The sequence below is a fragment of the Stegostoma tigrinum genome, chromosome 10 (genome assembly GCF_030684315.1).
Source record: "Stegostoma tigrinum isolate sSteTig4 chromosome 10, sSteTig4.hap1, whole genome shotgun sequence".
Classification (NCBI taxonomy): domain Eukaryota; kingdom Metazoa; phylum Chordata; class Chondrichthyes; order Orectolobiformes; family Stegostomatidae; genus Stegostoma; species Stegostoma tigrinum.
The window spans coordinates 3,232,031-3,255,249 of NC_081363.1; the positions used below are offsets into that span (position 1 = coordinate 3,232,031).

Genomic DNA, 23,219 nt, shown 5'->3' on the forward strand with positions numbered 1-23,219 from the left:
TGAACCATTTCAACTCCCCCTCCCATCCCTCAGACAACATGTCCATCCTGGGCCACCTGCAGTGCCACAATGATGCCACCCGAAGGTTGCAGGAACAGCTACTGATATTCCACTTGGGCACCCTGCAGCCTAATGGTATCAATGTGGACTTCACCAGCTTCAAAATCTCCCCTTCCCCACTGCATCCCAAAACCAGCCCAGCTCGTCCCCTCCACCCTAACCTGTTCTTCCTCCTACCTATCCCCTCCTCCAACCTCAAGCCCCATCCCATCTCCTACCCATAGCCTCATCCCGCCCCCTTGACCTGTCCGTCCTCCTTGGACTGACCTATCTCCTCCCTACCTCCCCACCTACACTCACCTTTACTGGCTCCATCCCCGCCTCTTTGACCTGTCTGTCTCCTCTCCACCTATCTTCTCCTTGATCCATCTTCTATCCGCCTTCCCCTCTCTCCCTATTTATTTCAGAACACCCTTGCCCTCCCCAATTTCTGTAGAAGGGTCTAGGCCCGAAACATCAGCTTTCCTTCTCCTCTGATGCTGCTTGGCCTGCTGTGTTCATCCAGCTCCACAACCTGTGGTCTCAGCTTTTCCAGATTCTGCAGTTCCCACTATGTCAGCATCATGTTACTGTTTGCTGTGTGTAAATTGGCCACAGTGTTTCCCATGTTACAGTCCCAGCTGATGTTATTACTGGACAGGTCAGATCTCAGACTGAAATCTGGTGGGATCTGACATAGTTTTATTAGTTAATGAGGTGGTGTCACACTAAAATACAAGTACGTAATGCTGTGTCTGTGGTTTTAATAAGAATATAAAATAGAATAAACCAAACTATTTATATGTAACACAAATTGAAAGGTTTAGAAATTCACAGACATATACAATATTCTATTTATCCCAACATCATCCTTTTACAAAACCAAAACCCCAGAGAGAATTCTCTTCCCTATCATGTCCACTGGTTTCATTTAACACTTAAGAGTTTGGGAGCCTCTTTCTTCATGTATTCGCACAACTGAGCTTAGATTTTCTCAGCTTCAAATACCCTTCATGGTTCTAAGTGACCACTTCTGGTCTGAAACGTTCAAACTAAAGCCCTTTGCACTGAGGCAACCTATTCCCTAATAGTTTTGAAAGATCTCCTTTCGTTCGCAGAAACTGTTTCATGCATCTTGCTTCAACCAGGATTTGGAAAACTGTAACCAAAGCCATCCCAAATTATGGCTGTTATTCCTAAGCAAAACAAAAATCAATCCCTGACCCTTCCAAACTGGAAGCGGGCTAATGCTCTTCAACATTTACACTATCCACTTGTAAAACTCTTCCAAAGCAAACAAACTACAAAAACTCTTCTTTCTTGAATGGCATGCGTCCAGAAACACTGACAAGCTAATTGTTAATCATATACACAGACCAAAACCCACATGCCACAAATCCAAACTCTGAGATTTGTTTTAATACAATTTATATAAATTACATGCCTTACATTAGACCTACAATCGCGATTATACCTCACATTGGCTCCAAAATCTTTAAAATGATCCCGAGGACATGAAATTTGCAATTCTTTTTATTTGTTATTTGTGATGTTGGAGGCTGGAGGCACGTTCCCTCAGTGGGATTTGGTCTGTGTTTGCGCTCCTCTGTTAATAGATTCCAGGTGTAGTACTTGTGTTGGAATTTTCCCCTTTAATTGGCTCCCTTTCTGTTTGATGATGGAAGGCCTGGTCAGAATTTGAGGTGGACCACTCCTCCCTGATGAAGGAGCTGGAGCTGTTGAAGTCTGCAGTCCCGACCGTTGGACTCGTGGAAGAGACAGAGGAGAGATTGTCTGAACGTGTCAGCTCCATTCAGGTGAGACACTGCCCAGCTAGAGCCCGGCCTGTCTCTGCCGATCAGAGTACACTGTATTGTGAAGGGACTAGACTTTCCACTTGGTGTGACGGTGCCATAAGCTGCCCTCACATTGCCAGCATGTGCGCGGTGTTTGAAATCGCCCATCAGTATTCACTGTGGGAGAAAACAGCAGCAGTATCTTCTAGCTGAGCTGCAGGATGCAATCCAAGGTGTCCTATTGAGCAGGGAGGTCGGGGAAGGGATGGGTTTGGGAGGTACTGTCCAAATAGAAGTCTCTAATCCCCCACCATTGTACCAGGGTCTGCTGGAGTGAAACAGCAACATCCCAGACAGCTAGCCCTGAGTGGAAAATCACACCGTGCATGGAAAAAACGTCTTCTCTGAAGAAGTCTTTGAATAGTTAATTAGATACACAACTCCTTAAGTGGGAGCGGGGAGAAACAGTTTGACTCAAGTCAATGATTGTCCAAATGAGGAGTGAGCTTGGTCCTGGTTGGCATTTATTAAACTCACTCACAGGGCTTGGCTTTGCAGGTTGGGTCAGCACTTATTGCCTTATTGCCTATGCTTACCTGTCTCTGAGGGCAGTGAAGTCAGCTGTGTTCAATTCTCGTCCTCCTGCCCCAGAAAAGATGTTGTGAAACTTGAAAGGGTTCAGGAAAGATTTACGACGATGTTGCCAGGGTTGGAGGGTTTGAGCTACAGGGAGAGGCTGAAGCGTCGGGGGCTGAGGGGTGACCTTATAGAGGTTCTACAGGCATCGTTAGACTTTTAATTCCAGATATCCTTATGCTGCCGGGGTGGGATTCGAACTGGAGTCCCCAGAACGTGAGCTGTGTTTCTGGATTCATAGTCTCACGATAATCCCACAATACCATTGGCTCTGCTGAATGGCCATAATGATTGGCCGATTGAGTAATCGATGGCAGCAGGTGGTGATGGTGTGTGGGTGAGGGGGGTGGTGATGGTGTGTGGGTGAGGGGGCGGTGATGGTGTGTGGGTGAGGGGGCGGTGATGGTGTGTGGGTGAGGGGGCGGGATGGTGTGTGGGTGAGGGGGGTGGTGATGGTGTGTGGGTGAGGGGTGTGGTGATGGTGTGTGGGTGAGGGGGCGGGATGGTGTGTGGGTGAGGGGGGTGGTGATGGTGTGTGGGTGAGTGGGGTGGTGAGGGTGTGTGGGTGAGGGGGCGGTGATGGTGTGTGGGTGAGGGGGCGGGATGGTGTGTGGGTGAGGGGGGTGGTGATGGTGTGTGGGTGAGGGGGGCGGTGATGGTGTGTGGGTGAGGGGGGCGGTGATGGTGTGTGGGTGAGGGGGGCGGTGATGGTGTGTGGGTGAGGGGGGCGGTGATGGTGTGTGGGTGAGGGGGTGGTGATGGTGTGTGGGTGAGGGGGCGGTGATGGTGTGTGGGTGAGGGGGCGGTGATGGTGTGTGGGTGAGGGGTGTGGTGATGGTGTGTGGGTGAGAGGGCGGTGATGGTGTGTGGGTGAGGGGGCAGTGGTGGTGTGTGGGCGAGGGGGGTGCGGGGTGTGTGTGGGCGAGGGGTGTGTGTGTGTCTGTGTGTGTGTGTGTGGGTGAGGGGGGTGTGTGTCTGTGTGTGTGTGTGTGTGTGTGTGTGTGTGTGGGTGAGGGGGGTGTGTGTGTGGGTGAGGGGGGTGTGTGTCTGTGTGTGTGTGTGGGTGAGGGGTGTGTGTGTGTGTGTGTGTGAGTGAGTGAGTGTGTGTGTGTGTCTGTGTGTGTGTGTGTGTGTGTGAGAGAGATGGAGAGTGTATGTGTGATGGAGTGTGTGTCTGTGTGTGTGTGTGTGTGTGTGTGTGTGAGTGAGAGAGTGTGTGTGTGTGTGTGTGTGTGTGTTAGTGTGTGTGTGTGTGTCTGTGTGTGTGTGTGTGAGTGAGAGAGTGTGTGTCTGTGTGTGAGAGAGTGAGTGAGTGAGTGTGTGAGTGTGTGTGTAAACAATGAGAGGTTAATGCTGAGAGCTCCAGGAATGTGTCCAAACCGAGAGTGTTTTGCCCTTTAGCGCTCAAACGCAGGAAATGAACATTGTTTTGTCAGTTTGACATTTTACTTTCTTGTTTTCTAACTGAGTGCTGTTTGTTTAATCTCACAGATAATTAGGAGCAGCCTTAGTGGGATGCAGGCCCGAGTGGAGCAGAGCCTGAGCAGTGGGCAGGCTCTCCTGGGTGTTGTGAGCTGCCCAGAGCTGGGTGCCCAGATCCACAACCTGGAGGAAAGCTGGTTCTCCCTGAACAACCAGGTCAATCACCAACTGCATCGACTGGAGAAGCTTCTAGAACACTGCACACGGTCTGTGCCAAACCAGCTCAACCCTGACAATAAACCATCCCCTTTTACAAGATACATAGAGTTTGTAGAGTTAGTGGGAACTGCCGATGCTGGAGAATCTGACACAATGAGGTGTAGAGCTGGATGAACACAGCAGGCCAAGCAGCATCAGAGGAGCAGGGAGGCTGACAAGAAGGGTCTAGGCCCGAAACATCAGCTTTCCTGCTCCTCTGATGCTGCTTGGCCTGCTGTGTTCATCCAGCTCTGCACCTCGTTGTGTCAGAGTTTACAGAGTGTCATCTTTCACAGAGTCAGGGTGTTACACTGTGTTTCACTGACTAATCACTTTGAGACAGTAGTCACCATGGTAATGTTGCAATTGTGGCAAACAAATCTGTGCACAGCAAGATCTCACAGACAGCAAGGGGCAGAGTGACGAGACGATCTGATTTGGTGAGATGGGTTGAGGTGTAGGAAACGCTGTCCCTGCTCCTAAACAAACGCTAACCGTTCACCTGAGAGGGCGAACATACGGGTTTCAGTTTCTTATCAGGAAGGCAACATCTGAGACATTGCAGCGCTCCCTCAGCACTGACCCTCCGACAGTGCGGTGCTCCCTCAGCACTGACCCTCCGACAGTCTGGTGCTCCCTCAGCACTGACCCTCCGACAGTGCGGTGCTCCTTCAGCACTGACTCTCCGGCAGTGCCCACTCCCTCAGCGCTGACCCTCTGACAGTACGGTGCTCCCTCAGCACTGACCCTCCGACAGTACGGTGCTCCCTCAGCGCTGACCCTCCAACAGTGCGGTGCTCCCTCAGCGCTGACCCTCCGACAGTGCGGCGCTCCCTCAGCGCTGACCCTCCGACAGTGCGGCGCTTCCAGATATTTGCCTGGACTCATCCTTGTCCAAAGCCTATTTGCTCAGTGAGTTATAATTGCGAAAGGTTAGTTGCAATGAATAATGAGTTGCTTTGTATCCTGCCTGAATGGATGATAATGGAATAGTGTAGGTTAGATGGGCTTCAGTTTGGTTTCACAGGTCGGCACAACATCGAGGGCCGAAGGGCCTGTACTGCGCTGTAATGTTCTGTGCTCTATGTTGTATGAATCTGCCTGTGTCTGAGTTTGGTCGTTCTTTCGTGTCTACAATTCCAGCTCTCCGCTCTGAGGCAGGCACTGGTGATCGCTCAGTGTTGTGGCTTTATGGTTTTGTTGTTTTTGTTTTGTTGTTTCTGCAGGTTTCAGCACCAGAGCTACCAGGTTTGCCAGTGGTTGGCCTCGGCCCGGAACAGTGTGAGTTACTGGGAGCAGGAGTCTGTCAGCCTGCCCTCGAGCCCAGAGTCCAGCGACAACCAGCTCAAACTCTTCCTCGTAAGCAGCTCAGCTTTCCCTATTCCCCGTCCCGCAGCTCAGCTTTCCCTATTCCCCGTCCCACAGCACCCCCCCGTTCCTCATCCCACAGCCCCCCCCTTTCCTCATCCCACAGCCTCCCGCTTTCCTCATCACACCCCCCCCCCTTTCCCCATCACACACCCCCCCACTTTCCCCATCGCACAGCCTCCCATTCCCTCCTGCACAACACCCCCTTTCTCCAGCTCTGTCCTGGTTAATGTTCTGATGAGTCACTGGCCCAGGATACTCCCAGCTCCCGCACCGGTCCGTGCCGAGCTCCCCGCGCTGGTCCGCGCCGAGCTCCCTGCACCGCACTCCCCGTGCCGAGCTCAGTTTGTGGCCCTGGTGACTGACGGTAGGAGACTCGGGCCTGAATCTCGCATTGCTTTTCCTTGGGCCACTCACTGCCCTGTGCTTATGGTGATCCCTTCCTGACCCCCAAAGTGCCGTACAGTTACCGTTCCCCATATCGAACCACCACTGCTCTGCCCTAATCCTCAGGGCCATAAGGCATGGGGGCTGTAGCAGGCCATTCAGCCCACCCAGCCTGCTGCAGCATTCAATGCTGGCCTGACCTGGTGGCTGATTTGAAACTCCTCAACTTCGCTTTTCTGCCGTTCCCCGTAACCCTTAATCTCCTTAATTGACTTATAAACCTCTCAACCTTGAATACACACAGCCTCAACAGCCCCTCTGTCGTCAGGAATTTCACAGATTCACTGTGACAGAAGGACATTCCTCCTCATCTCTGTTTGAAATGTGTGGCCCCCCCTTATTCTAATGATACCCTCTGGTCTTAGACTCTCTTCAAGGGGAAACAGTTTTTCCTCATCTCCCCATTGAGCCCCTTAGAATCTGGTATGCTCCTCTCACTCCTCTAAACTCCATTATGTAGAGGCCCAATCTATCCTTATAAGACCATCCATCTATACCCAGTATCAGTGAGTGGACCTTCTGTAGACCACCTTCAATGCCACTGTATCTTTCCCCCTAAAGGGCCTTTCTTCTGCCTGCAGGAATTCTGGAAGGAGGTTAATGGCATGTCCTCTCCGAAGAGTGCAGTGATGAGCACAGGGACCCAGCTGCTGGCGCTGAAGCAGGCTGAGAGTGGTGCCCTCCGAACACACTTGGCACAGCTTGAGCAGGAGTGGGCATATCTCGTCGCCCAGCTGCCGGGCATCCAGGAAAAACTGCATCAGGTCAGCACCAACCCAGGTGTCTGGGGAGAGGAAGCCCATGCTGGCATTTGGGGGGAAGAAGGAGGGAGTTCAGGGATTTGCCCTGTGGATTATGAGCTTCTCTCTTGCCCTGTGTCTCCAGCTCCAGGTGACTGTGTTACCCTCACGGCAGGCTATTGCCCAGCTGACAGCATGGATCCAGGATGCAGGGAGCTCAATGCAGGAGAATGGGCCATTGACCCAACCCCTGGATAGCAGCTCTCGGGTGAAGCTCCTGCTGCAGAAGTACAAGGTGAGTGAGTCCGGGCAGCACTGAGGGGTCTACAACATTAATGATTAAGTCTCCAATGTGGCACATTGTAGCTCCCTAACCGCCCCCCCCCCTCCCCCCCCCCACCACCCCACCAACCCGTGTAGGAGAACGAGAGACGGAGAGCAGCGAACGGGCCGGTGGAAGGGGGCTGGAGATGTCCCTGGCTGTTGGATGGGATCAGGGGGTTCTCTCTTCAGTGATTGTTTCTTCCCCTTGTTGTGGGATACTTGGAGAGAAAGCAACCCAAATCATGTGGGCAACTTGTTCTGTTTTTGCCTCATTCCCAGGAGTTGGTTATCCATGTCCATCCCTAGTCACCATTGAGCTGCCTTCTTCAACCATTGCAGCCCATGTGCTATAGGTAGACCCACATTGGCCTCCGGGTGGAAATTCTAGCGTTTTGAATCAGCAAGAAGTCGGGTGGGGGGTGTGTTGGGGGGGATTGATGAGGTCGGGGAGGTCACAGGGAGGTGGGGGGATGGGATTGGGGAGGTCGGGGCAGGGAGTTTGGGAGGTCGGGGGGGTGGGATTGGGGAGGTCGTTGGGGTGGGATTGGGGAGGTCGGGGCAGGGAGATGCGGGAGGATTGGGGAGGTGGGGGGGCGGGATTAGGGAGGTTGGTGAGGGATTGGGGAGCTCGGGGCGGGGAGATTGGGGAGGTCGGGGGGGCATGGTGGATGTCGGCATGGATTGGGGGAGGTCAGGGGAGAATGGGGAGGTTATGGGTCACCAGGAGGTCAGGAGTGACGGGGAAGTCAAGGGCCATGGGGAGGTTGTTAGGGATGGGGGTGACTGGGGAGCAAGTGAGGTTGAGGGTGTTGAGACTGGGCGGGGCATGTTCTGACAGTTGGATGGGATCGGGGGTTCTCTGTTAAGTGATTATCTCTTCCCCTTGCTGTAGGATTATCAGATGGAAGTGAACTGTCGGCAGCTCATGGTGGATTTTGTGAATCAGTCAGTGCTTCAGATGAGCAGTCAGGACGTGGAGAGTGATCGCTACGAGAGGACAGAGTTTGCGGAGAGCCTGGGAGCTCTGAACTTCCGGTGGCAGAGACTGACCCAAGATCTGAGCAGGAAGGTGCGTGTGGTGGGCGGCTCAGACATGGTTAAGGAGAGAGGGTGAGAATTGCAGTGCGTTCAAACCCAAAATTGGCCCCAACTCTCAAACATCAGCCTGGAGCAATCAGCAAAGCTGCTTAATTGGTCTCAATGAGCAGGACATTGGGATTCGACCATGTCATTCACACAGGGATACTTTGCAGGGGTGATGGACAAAGTGATGTGTTTCTGTGATATGACCTTGTGCCTGATTTGTATCCTCACCGTCATGCTGCAGATCCTCGACTTGGAGATGCTGTTGGAATCCTGGACAGAATACGAGCGCAGTGTGAAGTCCGTGGCTAGTTGGCTCGAGGTGCAGCAGGACCGACTCAGTAAGAATCGGGAAGCCTGCAGCCAGACAGCAATAGGAAAGGCACTGACCGACTGCCAGGTTATCTGAGATTCTGACTCCTCGTCCCCAACCCCCAACTCCAACCATACATAGAATTCTGATCAATCACCCTCTCAACTGTACCTTCTCACTTCTGCTGCAAATTTGAGCTTCTCCTCTTCCAGCTTCTCACTATTTCACTGTGTTAGCTGAATACTCATTGCTACGTTAACCTATTCTCAAAAACTGTTCTTGAGGGTGTCTTGCTCATCTGGAACTTAATCAAGGGGTTTGGGATTTTTTATCTAGAACATCCTATTATACAAAATGCGGAGGAATGGAATTATTGTGCAAAATGCGGAGGAATGGAAGTGTGGGAGATATAGCAGTTTGGATCGGAAATTGGCTTGCTGAAAGAAGGCAGAGGGTGGTAGTTGATGGGAAATGTTCATCCTGGAGACCAGTTACTAGTGGTGTACTGCAAGGGTCGGTGTTAGGTCCACTACTGTTTGTCATTTTTATAAATGACCTGGATGAGGGTGTAGAAGGATGGGTTAGTAAATTTGCAGACGACACTAAGGTCGGTGGAGTTGTGGACAGTGACAAAGGATGCTGTAGGTTGCAGAGGGACATAGATAAGCTGCAGAGCTGGGCTGAGAGGTGGCAAATGGAGTTTAATGCAGACAAGTGTGAGGTGATGCACTTTGGTAGGAGTAACCAGAAGGCAAAGTACAGGGCTAATGGTAAGATTCTTGGTAGTGTAGATGAGCAGAGAGATCTCGGTGTCCATGTGCACAGATCCTTGAAAGTTGCCACCCAGGTTGACAGGGCTGTTAAGAAGGCATACAGTGTTTTAGCTTTTATTAATAGAGGGTTCGAGTTCCGGAACCAAGAGGTTATGGTGAAGCTGTACAAAACTCTGGTGCAGCCACACTTGGAGTATTGTGTACAGTTCTGGTCACCGCATTATAAGAAGGCTGTGGAAGCTTTGGAAAGGGTGCAGAGGAGATTTACTAGGATGTTGCCTGGTATGGAGGGAAGGTCTTACGAGGAAAGGCTGAGGGACTTGAGGCTGTTTTCATTAGAGAGAAGAAGGTTGGGAGATGACTTAATTGAAACATATAAAAGAATCAGAGGGTTAGATAGGGTGGATAGGGAGAACCTTTTTCCTAGGAGGGTGACGGCGAGCATGAGGGGGCATAGCTTTAAATTGAGGGGTGAAAGATACAGGACAGATGTCAGAGGTAGTTTCTTTACTCAGAGTAGTAAGGGAATGGAACGCTTTGCCTGCAACGGTAGTAGATTCGCCTACTTTAGGTACATTTAAGTCGTCATTGGACAAGCATATAGACGTACATGGAATAGTGTAGGTTAGATGGGCTTGAGATCGGTATGACAGGTCGGCACAACATCGAGGGCTGAAGGGCCTGTACTGTGCTGTAATGTTCTATGTTGTAACAGCAGATACCTGGGAGTGAGTTACAGACTGGCCGAGGGTTTCAGGGCGGTTTAAACATCCGATAACAAGGTGTGAGTTACAGGGTTTAATTTAATGGAGAGATTGGATGAAAGCACTATATTAGAAGAGAGGTTGTATAGCAGAGAGGAGAAATGTGTGCCTTGAATGTGGAAGATGCCATTTGATGAAGATATCGCTGTGTCTCCAGGAACTCGGAGAGGGCCTGAAAGTGAAGGAGGTGGAGTTGGAAACACTGAGACAGACAGTTCCGCAGGTGATAGAGAGCGGTGTCCCAGAAACGCCAACCAGTGTCACACAAAAACTGGACAAACTGCAGGACTCACGGAGGCAGCTGGACGCTGAGGTACGACAGAACTGTCTTCTGTTTTGGGGAAGAATTGAGTTGGAGGTCCATTGATGGGGCTGTTCTGCAATAGAACTGTTTGAGACCAGCCCCAGTGACCTGGTTGAGTTTATTATAACTGATGCTCTTCTCTTGTGGTCCGTAGGTGAGCCAGCTTCAGTCCATTCTCATCTTCCGACAGCAGCTGTGGGGAATGTACCAGGACTCGTACGAGCAAATTAACGGGAACATTCTGAAGGCTCGCTACACCTTGGAGCACTGCACACCTCTCTACAGTTCATTGGAATCTGCCAAGATTCAGCTGGAGAGCTTACAGGTGATGACTCTCAGCAGAAGTTCTCTTTGACAAGGGCTTATGAAGGTTCACTGGGGATTTATCAGATTGGTAACAGTACTGAGAAACTTTAGTTATCGTAATGAAAGTAGAGAAACTTTCTCCTTGGAGCTGAGAAGGTTTTTGAGGAGAATTAAACGAGGGGTTCAGAAACATGAGAGGTGTTGATTAAAGGAACAACTCTGCTCTTCTCGAATGATCAGTAACCAGAGAAACCAGGTTGAATGATATCAGTGAAAACACGATGGCTAAATTGAGAATTGTTTCATGCAGCAGGTTTTGCAGATTTGGAAATTGTTTCTTGTTACATGCAATGGAGCTGGAATTCCAATAAGTGAGAATGGGAGAAGCACTTGGAAATGCAGAGCCTTGGAATAAAGACAAGGTTGTTTCAAAGAGCCAGTACAGATACAATGGGCCAAAAGGCCTCCCTCTGTATTGCAAGCTTCTGTGACCTGAATGAGACTCTCATGCAGCACTCTTTTCCAACTAAGTTATTTCAGTGTTTGAGAAAAGCACGTATTTAGTGGTTCAGGCAGAGATCTCAGTCCACATGCCCTGGAAACTGGGCAGCACCCAGAGAGGCCACATACGCACTGTGCATGAGTAGCACCTTCAAGCACAAACAGGACCAGCACACTTGAGAAAATGACCTGGGCTCTCCAGGTTAAACCAAAGCAAACGCAGTGTTGATCTTAGCACATCGTGCTGCGATGGTGTCTCCAACTGGCAAATGGTGCTCACATTTTCTCGTCTGGTTGTTGACAGACTCTGCAGGTCAGGCTGGAAGGCGGTGAGGAGAGCTGGAGAAAATTCCAGGAGGTTTCGCAGAACCTGAGGCAGGAATGCTGTCCTGCACTAGCACAGCAGCTAGACAATAGATGTGACGACACCCACAGCAGGTATGGAACCAGTGTCAGTGCCAACTAATGGAGCTTACAGCTACCGTCCCCCCGCCCCCCCGCCACCCGTAATACAGAAACCTGACACAGACTGGCACAGTACCACAACCTGGGCTCTGTTAACCCACCTCAGTCTGCATAGCAACAGCAGAGAAATAGAATTGATCACATTCCAGTGAGAGTCAGCACCTTCAGGAGGGGAGGGGGACCCCTGTACCCCAGTGAGAGCCGGCACCTTCAGGAGGGGAGGGGGACCCTGTATCCCAGTGAGAGTCGGCACCTTCAGGAGGGGAGGGAGACCCTGTGTCCCAGTGAGAGTCAGCACCTTCAGGAAGGGAGGGGGACCATGTACCCCAGTGAGAGTCAGCACCTTCAGGAGGGGAGGGGGACCATGTATTCCAGTTAGAGTCAGCACCTTCAGGAGGGGAGGGGGAGCCTCTACCCCAGTGAGAGACAACACCTTCAGGAGGGGAGGGGGGCCCTGTAACCCAGTGAGAGTCAGCACCTTCAGGAGGGGAGGGGGATCCCGTACCCCAGTGAGAGTCAGCACCTTCAGGAGGGGATGGGGACCCTGTACTCCACTGAGAGACGGCACCTTCAGGAGGGGAGGGGGACCCTGTACCCCAGTGAGAGTCAGCACCTTCAGGAGGGGAGGGGGACCATGTACCCCAGTGAGAGTCGGCACCTTCAGGAGGGGATGGGGACCCTGTACTCCAGTGAGAGTCGGCACCTTCAGGAGGGGATGGGGACCCTGTACCCCAGTGAGAGTTAGCACCTTCGGGAGGGGAGGGGGACCCTGTACCCCAGTGAGAGTCAGCACCTTCAGGAGGGCAGGGGGACCCTGTATTGCAGTGAGATTCAGCACCTTCAGGAGGGGAGGGGGACCCTGTATTCCAGTGAGATTCAGCACCTTCAGGAGGGGAGGGGTACCCTGTACCCCAGTGAGAGTCAGCGCCTTCAGGAGGGGAGGGGGCCCCTGTACCCCAGTGAGAGTCAGCACCTACAGGAGGGGAGGGGGACCCTGTACCCCAGTGAGAGTCAGCACCTTCAGGGGGGGCGGGGGACCCTGTACTCCAGTGAGAGTCGGCACCTTCAGGAGGGGATGGGGACCCTGTACCCCAGTGAGAGTCAGCACCTTCAGGAGGGGAGGGGGACCCTGTATCCCAGAGAAAGTCAGCACCTTCAGGAGGGGAGGGGGACCCTGTACCCCAGTGAGAGTCAGCACCTTCAGGAGGGGAGGGGGACCCTGTACTCCAGTGAGAGTGAGTGGGAGGCGTGGTATAGTGGTATTATTGCTGGACTGTTAACCCAGAGACCCAGTTAACGTTCTGGGGTCCGGGGCTCGAATCCCACCGTAGCAAATGGAATTTGAAATCAATAAATATCTGAAATTAACAATCTAATGATGACCATGAATCCATTGTCGATTGTCAGGAAAAGCTCACCTGGTTCACTCATGTCCTTTAGGGAAGGAAACTGCCATCCTTACCTGGTCTGGGCTACACGTGACTCCAGACCCACAGCAATGTGGTTGATTCTGAACTGCACTCTGGGTAGTTGGGAATGGGCAATAAATGCTGCCTGGCCAGCGATACCCTCATCCCATGAATGAAGAAAGGGGAGAAAAAGTCCTTCGGGGAGGGGGTGTTAGGGTTGGGGGGATGGGAGGGAGGCTGTGCCCAATACAGGGGAGATGTCACCTTTCAGCCTCTAATGGCTGAGATTGGGAAGTCCGTCCGAGCTGGTTCTGTTATTTCAGGTGGATCCACGTTCAGCAGGAGATTACAGAGCAGCTTCGCTCAGCAGGGACTCTGTGCCATCTCTGGCAGCAGTTTGTTGATCATTACCATCGCACCTCGGCCACGCTGCGGACCTTAGAGGAGCGCTGCTGCCCGCTGCTGCCTGAGATTTCACCGGAGGACGGTAACCTCGAGAAACTGCAATCCCGGCTCACGCAGACTCAGGTCAGCTCCTCACAAACACCTTCAAATTCTTTGTTTCCAAAGCACGGGAAATGTCTTATGTTATTTTACTGTTGGCTGGAGTTCTCCGATCTGTATGCCCAGCTGTGTGTTGGTGGCTCAGTTCCTTCATCAGCAGAACCAGAGAAACTCCAGAGCCACCGTCGACCCGGGCTGGAGAAATGAAATTCCATTTTTAAAAGCCGGAGCTGTGAGGGACGGTCTCAGTAAAAGTGGTGTTGGTGGAATGTCCCAAAAAAGCCAACTGTGCCCTTCAGTGAAACGCCGTCCCTGCAGCTCAGTACTCAGTGACTGCACCGCCGGGTTCACCTTGGCCCCTGTCCCTGGGGTTCACAGTGTCCTCTCCCTCCAGCATAAACACTGCCCTCTCCTCCAGAGTACACACTGTACCTCCCCCCCCCCCCCCCCCCCCACCGCCTCCCTGGGGTACACAGTGCTGTTATAAAGTGGAGGTCAACCCCACTCTGAGAGCCAAAACCGAAACACCCAAAGATGAGCACCTCGTCCTGTAAAGTGTGAAAAGTGGTGTGACCTGCCTTTCAGCAACTTCTCGTGGTTAAATGAAATAAATCCCTGGCACTCACTTTAAAATCAACCAGTAACAAGTTAATTATCGAACTCTAATGGTGAACAAATTAACTACACTATCAACAAACCGAATAAAGCCCTTCTAACTGCTAGCCATTCCCGAACAAAGCAAGATTATAATGATATGCTGTTCCAATAAATATATGTCCCACTTCTATAACAGAAATTTAGTCTTTTGAAATGACAGCCAGTTATACATGTCTTCTGGAATGTGCCTTCTCCATCAATCCTTCTGTCAGGAATATTCACAACTTGTGCCGCAGGTACCTTTGATCTTTAGATGGTGCGTTCTCTAAGACATAGAGAAGCCTGTGAGAGTCAGCGATTCTATCTTGACAGCTGGGGGCTGTTAACTGTGGCAGGCGGCAGTTAGCTCTGCCGATTTTCCAACTTCCCCCTTCTTTTATACCCCTGAAGACATATCAATTTCTTACAATCGGAATGGTCCTAGGTTGTCAAAACCATCAGATTCAAATTTGATAGGATTTTGGTATCTAAGTGCCTGGTTCAAGTTGATTGGCTAAATTCAAAAACCTGTTGCCTTGGTAACAGTGCTGCTTGGCTTGTTAATGGTCTGACCTTTCAATACAAATGTTTCAATTTGTGTGCCTGTACTTCCAAACTTTGAAGCTACTCATGTAGAGAAAGCACAATCTTTTAACGGGACCATGCAATGCTTTCCCTTCTAACATTTCACAAAAGCCAAGTTTTTACGCCCTGCCACCCAATCCACAAATACTCAACTTTACAGCACTGCCCTCTTTCACCCATCCCCAGAACACACTGCCCTCTCCCCCTCGGGAACACAGTGCCCTGTTCCCCCAGGCACACACTGCCCTCTCCCCCTCGGGAAGACAGTGCCCTGTCCCCTGGGTACACACTGACCTTGTTCCCTGCCCCCAACTCCCCTTTGAAGCACAGTGCCCTGTTTCCCTCTCCCCCGGTTACACACAGCCCCCTCCTCCCTCAGGAAACACACACCACCCTCTCTGTTCCGCACCCCCCCCCCCCCATCCCCGGGAGCATAGTGCCCTGTCCCCCCTGGGTATACTTCCCTTCCTCCCAGCCAAAGCACAGTGCCCTATTTCCCCTCCCCCCTCGGGAACACACTGCCCCCTCCCCCCTTGGGAATGCAGTTCCCCCTCCCCCTGCCCCTGGGTAAACACTGCCTCCTCCCCCCCCCCCGCCCCTGGGTACGCACTGCCTACTCCCCCCTACCCCCCAGGTACGCTTTGCCTCCTCCCCCACCCCCACCGGGAACACACTCCCCCCTCCCCCGCAGGATCACAGTGCCCTGTCCCTCGGGGTACGCGCTACCACCTCCCCCCCGGGAATGCACTCCCTCCACACCCCCTCGGGAACGCACTGCCCCCTCCCTCCCCCCCGCCCGGTACGTGCTACCCTCTCCCCCCACCCCACCCCCGGTACGCGCTGCCGCCCCCGCCCCGGGTATGCGCTGCTTCCTCCCCCCTCAGGATCACAGTGCCCTGTCCCCCTGGGTACGCACTGCCCTCCTGCTGATCTCCGTTGGCATTCCCAGCAGCCGGAAGTATTGACATTTTTGAATGGTGTGTTGAAAGGAATCGCTGGGTGAGCTCCGTACTCTCCGGGAGGAGGCTTCCCAGGTCGATGCTGCCGCCGAGGGACTGAGGCGAGGACTAGACGCATCTTCATCTGCAGCGCTGCAAGCAAATCTTCACAACCTGTCGGGAAGGGCGTCCCACCTGGAAGCACTTCTATCCGTGAAAATTCCAGAAATTCAGGTAGTGCTCACTGTACCTGTTTCTGATACAGTAGGCTCTTCTATATTATCCCCACTATGTACCACACTACAGCACTCCTCAAGGGGCATTACGTATGTAAAATATTATTTATGTAAAATGTAACTTTAAACTCTTCAGCATATGGAAGGTGTTATCAATGAATGATGCAGCCCAGGGCAATGCTGTTTTAGAGTCACCAATCTCCCCTGTAAGGGCTGCTCTTCTGAAAGGAAGTACCCTTCCCACAACACCCCCACACCCCCCTCCCCACACCCTCCCCACAAACCACCTACACCACACTCCGCACACCCTCCCCACATACTCCCCACACCCTGTACCGTATTCAGTCATATTTCTGCAGTGTAGAGATTTCTGAAATCATGGGGGACATGCATAGGGTGAATGGGCAAGGTCTTTTTCCCCGGGGGGGGGCATCCAATTGATCCAACAGGTGTGATAGGGGCCTGGGGCATAACTTTTTCTCACAGAGGCTGATGTGTCCGTGGAATGAACTCCCAGAGGATGTGGCGGAGGTGGCTACAATTATATTTAAAAGGCGTTTGGATGGGTCTACGAATAGGGAAGGTTTTGAGGGATATGGGCCAAATGTTGGCAAACGGGACTTGGTCACACTGGGATGTTTGGTCGGCACGAACGAGTTGGACAGAAGGGCCTATTTCTGTGCTGTGTGATACTCTAATACTTTCCTTTCAGAGTTGCAATAGACAGAGATTTTACGTCTTTTTCTCTTTGTCACTCTGTCTCTCTCTTTCTCTCTCCCTGTGACCATGAGATTTCAGAGTTGAAGTAAACCATTTAGCCCATCAAGTCCCCTGTGCCATTAAGCCTTCTCCCCATAACCGTGGATTCCTTTGCTGATGAAATGTCTGTCTGTCTCAGCCTTGACTATGCTGACCAGGTCAGAAATCACACCAACACCAGGTTATAGTCCAACAGGTTTATTTGTAATCGCAAGCTTTTGGAGCCTTGCTCCTCCTCCCGATGTTAGTGAGAGAGGTAGTTAGCATTAGACACAGAATTTATATGTAAAAGATCAAAGGGTCACACCCCTGATGAGGATGTATTAAACAAACTTAAAATGCTGCTAAATCTTTAATTGGTTAGAAGGTTTTAATTGATTAATGTGTATATGTAAATCCCCAAATTCCTTGGCTATCAGCCATTGCTGGGAGACTTTGTGTTGTTGTGTATCCCAAAGTCCGCCTTGGAGGACTTTTATCCCACGATCCGAGGCTGAATGCCCTTGAGCCAGTGAAGTGCCGCCCCCCCCCAGGAGGGAACGCTCCTGCCTGCGATTGTTGTACAGATTCCATTCATCTGTTGTTGCAGTGTCCGCATGGTCTCGCCAGTATGTCATGTTCCCCCGCACCCCTCCCCCGCACCCCTCCCCCGCACCCCTCCCCCGCACCCCTCCCCCGCACCCCTCCCCCGCACCCCTCCCCCGCACCCCTCCCCCGCACCCCTCCCCAACACCCCTCCCCCGCACCCCTCCCCCGCACCCCTCCCCCGCACCCCTCCCCCGCACCCCTCCCCCGCACCCCTCCCCCGCACCCCTCCCCAGCACCCCTCCCCCGCACCCCTCCCCCGCACCCCTCCCCCGCACCCCTCCCCCGCACCCCTCCCCCGCACCCCTCCCCCGCACCCCTCCCCCGCACCCCTCCCCAACACCCCTCCCCCGCACCCCTCCCCCGCACCCCTCCCCCGCACCCCTCCCCCGCACCCCTCCCCCGCACCCCTCCCCCGCACCCCTCCCCCGCACCCCTCCCCCGCACCCCTCCCCCGCACCCCTCCCCCGCACCCCTCCTCCGCACCCCTCCCCCGCACCCCTCCCCCGCACCCCTCCCCCGCACCCCTCCCCAACACCCCTCCCCCGCACCCCTCCCCCGCACCCCTCCTCCGCACCCCTCCCCCACACCCCTCCCCAACACCCCTCCTCCGCACCCCTCCCCCGCACCCCTCCCCCGCACCCCTCCCCAGCACCCCTCCCCCGCACCCCTCCCCCGCACCCCTCCCCAACACCCCTCCCCAACACCCCTCCTCCGCACCCCTCCCCCGCACCCCTCCCCCGCACCTCTCCCCCGCACCCCTCCCCCGCACCCCTCCCCCGCACCCCTCCTCCACACCCCTCCTCCACACCCCTCCCCAAACCCCTCCCCAAACCCCTCCCCAAACCCCTCCCAACACCCCTCCCCACATACTCCCCACACCCCTCCCCACAACCCTCCCTACACTCTCCCCTCCCCACACCCTCCCCTCCCCACACCCTCCCCACACCCTCCCTACATCCCCCCCCATACCACACCACACCCTCCCCACAACCCTCTCCACAACTCTCCCCATACCCTCCCTACATACTCTCCTCCCCACAACCCCCCTCCCCACAACCCCCCTCCCCACAACCCCCCTCCCCACAACCCCCCCCACAACAATCCCCACAACACTCCCCACACACTCCCCTCCCCACACCCTCCCCACATCACCCCCATACCACACCGTCCCCACGCCCCTCCCCACGCCCCTCCCCACGCCCCTCCCCACGCCACTCCCCACGCCATTCCCCACATACTCCCCTCCCCACACCCTCCCTACATACTCCCCACCTCACACCGTCCCCACACCCTCCCCTCCCCACACCCCTCCCCACACCCCTCCCCACACCCCTCCCCACACCCCTCCCCACACCCTCGCCACACCCTTCCCATACCCTCCCCACACCCTCCCTACATCCCCCCCATACCACACCACACCTTCCCCACAACCCTCCCCACAACCCTCCCTACATACTCCCCACATACTCCCCATGCCACACCCTCCCCACACCCTCCCCACACCCTTCCCATACCCTCCCCACACCCTCTCTACATCCCCCCCATACCACACCACACCTTCCCCACAACCCTCCCCACAACCCTCCCTACATACTCCCCACATACTCCCCATGCCACACCCTCCCCACACCCTCCCCACACCCTCCCCACACCCCACCCCACAACCTCCCCACACACCTCCCCACACCCCTCCCCACACCCCTCCCCACACCCCTCCCCACACCCCTCCCCACACCCCTCCCCACACCCCTCCCCACAACCCTCCCCACAACCCTCCCTACATACTCCCCACATACTCCCCATGCCACACCCTCCCCACACCCTCCCCACACCCTTCCCATACCCTCCCCACACCCTCTCTACATCCCCCCCATACCACACCACACCTTCCCAACAACCCTCCCCACAACCCTCCCTACATACTCCCCACATACTCCCCATGCCACACCCTCCCCACACCCTCCCCACACCCCACCCCACAACCTCCCCACACCCCTCCCCACACCCCTCCCCACACCCCTCCCCACAACCTCCCCACACCCCTCCCCACACACTCCCCCCACACACCCCACAAACTCCCCTCCCCACACACTCCCTACATACTCCCGTCCCCACACCCTCCCTACATACTCCCCTCCCCACACCCTCCCCTACCCTACCCACACCCTCCCTACATCCCCCCATACCACACCACACCCTCCCCACAACCCTCCCCACAACCCTCCCTACATACTCCCCACGCCACACCCTCCCCACACCCTCCCTACATCCCCCCATACCACACCACACCCTCCCCACAACCCTCCCCACAACCCTCCCTACATACTCCCCACCCCACACCCTCCCTACATCCCCCCCCATACCACACCACACCCTCCCCACAACCCTCCCCACAACCCTCCCCACATACTCCCCATGCCACACCCTCCCCACACCCTCCCCACACCCTCCCTACATTCCCCCCATACCACACCACACACTCCCCACAACCCTCCCCACAACCCTCCCCACAACCCTCCCCACAACCCTCCCCACAACCCTCCCCACAACCCTCCCCACATACTCCCCACATACTCCCCACGCCACACCCGTCCCCACACCCGTCCCCACACCCATTCCCACACCCGTCCCCACACTCCCCACACACTCCCCTCCCCACACCTTCCCTACATACTCCCCTCCCCACACCCTCCCCTCCCCTCCCCACACCCTCCCTACATCCCCCCCATACCACACCACAACCCTCCCCACAACCCTCCCCACAACCCTCCCTACATACTCCCCACATACTCCCCATGCCACACCCGTCCCCACACCCGTCCCCACACCCGTCCCCACAACCTCCCCACACCCCTCCCCACACACTCCCCACATTCCCCACACACTCCCCTCCCCACACCCTCCCTACATACTCCCCTCCCCACACCCTCCCCTCCCCTCCCCACACTCTCCCTACATCCCCCCCATACCACACCACACCTTCCCCACAACCATCCCTACATCCTCCCCATGCCACACCCTCCCCACACCCTCCCTACCTACTCCCCACACCCTCCCTACCTCTCACCCTCCCCGCAGCCCTCCCCACAACCCTCACGTCCTCCCCACAACCCTCCCACACCTTCCCCCCACCCCACCACACTGCGCCACACCACTCCATACCTCCCCACACACCCCCAGCCCCACACACACTTTCACCCCCCCCCCCCCCCACACTCTCTCGCTCACACACACGCTCACTTGCTCGAATCTTTGGGGCGAACTGGTACATTGTATTCTGTTCAAAAAGCACACAATTTGTAAACAGTCAGTCAATGTGGCATTTTATAAATTCCTACTTTAGCAATAAAACCAGCCTGATTCCAAACCAAAACACAAACAGATTCTAAACAAGGCCTCACATCTAACCTGCACTGTCTGACCTAAAATGTCACCTCTTCTTTACACCGATAAAACCTTTAGTTCTCTCAGGTCATTAACTTGAAAGGAATTTCGGGATTTTCATATACATATTAATCAATTAAAACCTTCTCACTGACTGAAGATCTAGCAGCATTTTAGGTTTGTTTAATACATCATCATCAGGGATGTGACTCTTTGATCGTATACTTACAAATTCTGTGTCTAATACCAAACCTCTCACTAACATCTGAAGGAGGAGGGAGGCCCTGAAAGCTTGTGTTTGGACTATCACCTGGTGATTTCTGACCTTGCCCACCCCAGTCCAACACCAGCACCTCAGCATCATGAATGTGGTGAATGACCCGCCCTGACAGCCCCCTGTGGTAAAGAATTGCACAGATTCACTTACCCGTGGGAGAAGAAATGCTTCCTCATCTCTCTCTTAAATGTGTGACTCCTTACCCTGAGATGCTGCCACCTGGTCCTAGACTTTTCCACAACGGGGAAATAATATTTCCACATCTACTCTGACAAGCTATTTAAGAATCTCTGAGATGGTAAGAACTGCTTTTGCTGGAGTCAGAGATAACACAGTGTGGAGCTGGAGAAGGGTCCCAACCCGAAACATCAGCTTTCCTCCTCCTCTGATGCTGCCTGGCCTGCTGTGTTCCTCCAGATCCACACTGTATTAACACTAAGAGTCTTGTATGTTTCAATAAGATCACCTCTCTTTCTTCGAAACTCCAAATGATGTGACAGAATCTATTCTAGCCTCTCCTCATCAGACAGTCCCTCCATTCTGGGATCAGCAGAGTGAACCTCATCTAGACTGCCTCCAATGCTTTTCTATGCTCCTGATATAAGATGAGGAGTTACTGGACTTGAACTGTTAACTCTGCTTTCTCCAGGAGATGCTGCCAGACCTGCTGAGTTCTGCCAGCAATTTGTGTATTTGTTCCAGTATATCTTTCCTTAGACACGGACGTCCAAAACTGTTCACAGTATTCCTGCTGAGGGCTGACTTGTGCCTTGTATAGTTTTAGCAAAATGTCTCTATTTTTTACTCCATTCCCTTTGAAATAAAAGCCAACATTCCATTTGCCTTCCCTGTTACCCACTAAACCTGGATGCTAGCTTTTTCATGTTTCATGCACAAGGACTGCCAAATCCCTCTGTGCTGTAGCTTTTTGCAGTTTTCACTCAATCTCTCTCTTGCACCTTCTTACTTTCTTGCTCTCTCTCTCTTGCTCTCGCTCTCTGTCCCTGTTTATTATAAACATTGTTTCTCTCTGCTGTTAGTTACCAGCTGAGATACCACACTGTCGCTGAAGCTGTTTTGCTAACCAGCGATTTGCTGTCTTTCTGTGATGTGTGGTGTGACAGGGCCTGATGGAGCAGCACGAGGAATTCCAGCAGGGTTTATGGGCCCTGGAAACGCTGGTGAATGAGTCCGAAGAGGTTCTGAAATCAAATGACTTCAGCCCTGAGAAACCGGAACCTTTCTGCCTCGAGATATTGAAGGTGTGTCTGTGTTTGTGTGTGTGTCTGTGTGTGCGTGAGTGCGTGTGCGCGTGAGTGCGTGTGCATGTGTGTACTCTCTCTCAGTACAACCTCACTGAGGTTTCAGCATCCAGGAAATCTCCCACAATGGCTGTCCATCCCCTGCCCCACTAATAGCTGTTGTGTCCCTCAAGGCCCCTCCTGACTCTCATCTCCATACTGCCCCTCAGCAACATTGTCTGAAAGCACTGAGCTAGTTTTCACAGTAATGACAGCCGGCTCGGCCTCCCCACTAGCGTTCCTGACTCCCTCACCGTTCTGACTGCTCTTCCCCAATGTCCGCAACCCAATGAGCAGAGGTTCCCTCAGACAGAATACTCGGAAGGACAGAACTGTAGTTTTCAGTGCTCCTCTACAGATTCTGCTTCATTGTGACCACCTGCACCCCTCTGCCTGGAAATTCTCTGAGGCTGCGTCAGTTTGAGTTGATCGAGGGTGAATGACCCTCACACCTCCACGTGTTAGTTTTAAAAAATTTCATTCATGGGATGAGGGTGTTGCTGGCCAGGCAGCATTTATTGCCCGTCCCTAATTGCCCAGAGGGCAGATAAGAGTCAATCTCATTGCTGTGGGTCTGGAGTCACATATAAGCCAGAGCAGGACATTAGTGAACCTGAGTGATTTTCTTGCCTGACAATCGACAATGGATTCAGGTCCATCATTAGATTCATAATTCCAGATTTTTATTGAATTCAAATTCCACCATCTGCCGTTGGGGGGGGGATTCGAAGCCAGATCCCCACAATGTTACCTGAGTCTCTGGATTAACAGTGTACAGCATGCCTCCTTCTAACTGTGTCTGTGTTACAGGCTCAAACGCTGAGATTGAGCGGCACCTTGCAGCACCTGGAAGCTTTGAAACGTCTGAGCTGCCGTCTGCCGCTCGACGGCCTGGATTACACACGGTTTCAGGCCCTGAACCGCCGATGGTGCCTGGCTCGTGCGACAGCTGTGGACCGCTGCAGGTAACGTTTAGACAGCCAGCTGTTACCTCCCTGTCTCCTGTAACATCGATTCACCACCACATTGAATTCTGAACGCACCTTCACAGAATTGTGAAATG

The 23,219-nt window shown here is 53.6% G+C and overlaps 1 protein-coding gene across 1 annotated transcript in view; it reads left to right on the forward strand.

Moving 5' to 3' along the window:
* The window catches only part of LOC125455504 (nesprin-2), a 367,488-nt gene that overhangs the window by 241,894 nt on the left and 102,375 nt on the right, over positions 1–23,219 (forward strand). The window contains exons 59-72 of the mRNA XM_059648913.1: positions 1,725–1,856; positions 3,963–4,159; positions 5,378–5,510; positions 6,548–6,730; positions 6,852–7,001; positions 7,923–8,099; positions 8,358–8,513; positions 10,121–10,276; positions 10,422–10,592; positions 11,379–11,512; positions 13,272–13,476; positions 15,663–15,845; positions 21,980–22,117; positions 22,967–23,121. Of these exons, the coding sequence (XP_059504896.1) occupies positions 1,725–1,856; positions 3,963–4,159; positions 5,378–5,510; positions 6,548–6,730; positions 6,852–7,001; positions 7,923–8,099; positions 8,358–8,513; positions 10,121–10,276; positions 10,422–10,592; positions 11,379–11,512; positions 13,272–13,476; positions 15,663–15,845; positions 21,980–22,117; positions 22,967–23,121 (2,270 nt within the window). The remainder of the gene's footprint in view (positions 1–1,724; positions 1,857–3,962; positions 4,160–5,377; positions 5,511–6,547; positions 6,731–6,851; positions 7,002–7,922; positions 8,100–8,357; positions 8,514–10,120; positions 10,277–10,421; positions 10,593–11,378; positions 11,513–13,271; positions 13,477–15,662; positions 15,846–21,979; positions 22,118–22,966; positions 23,122–23,219) is intronic.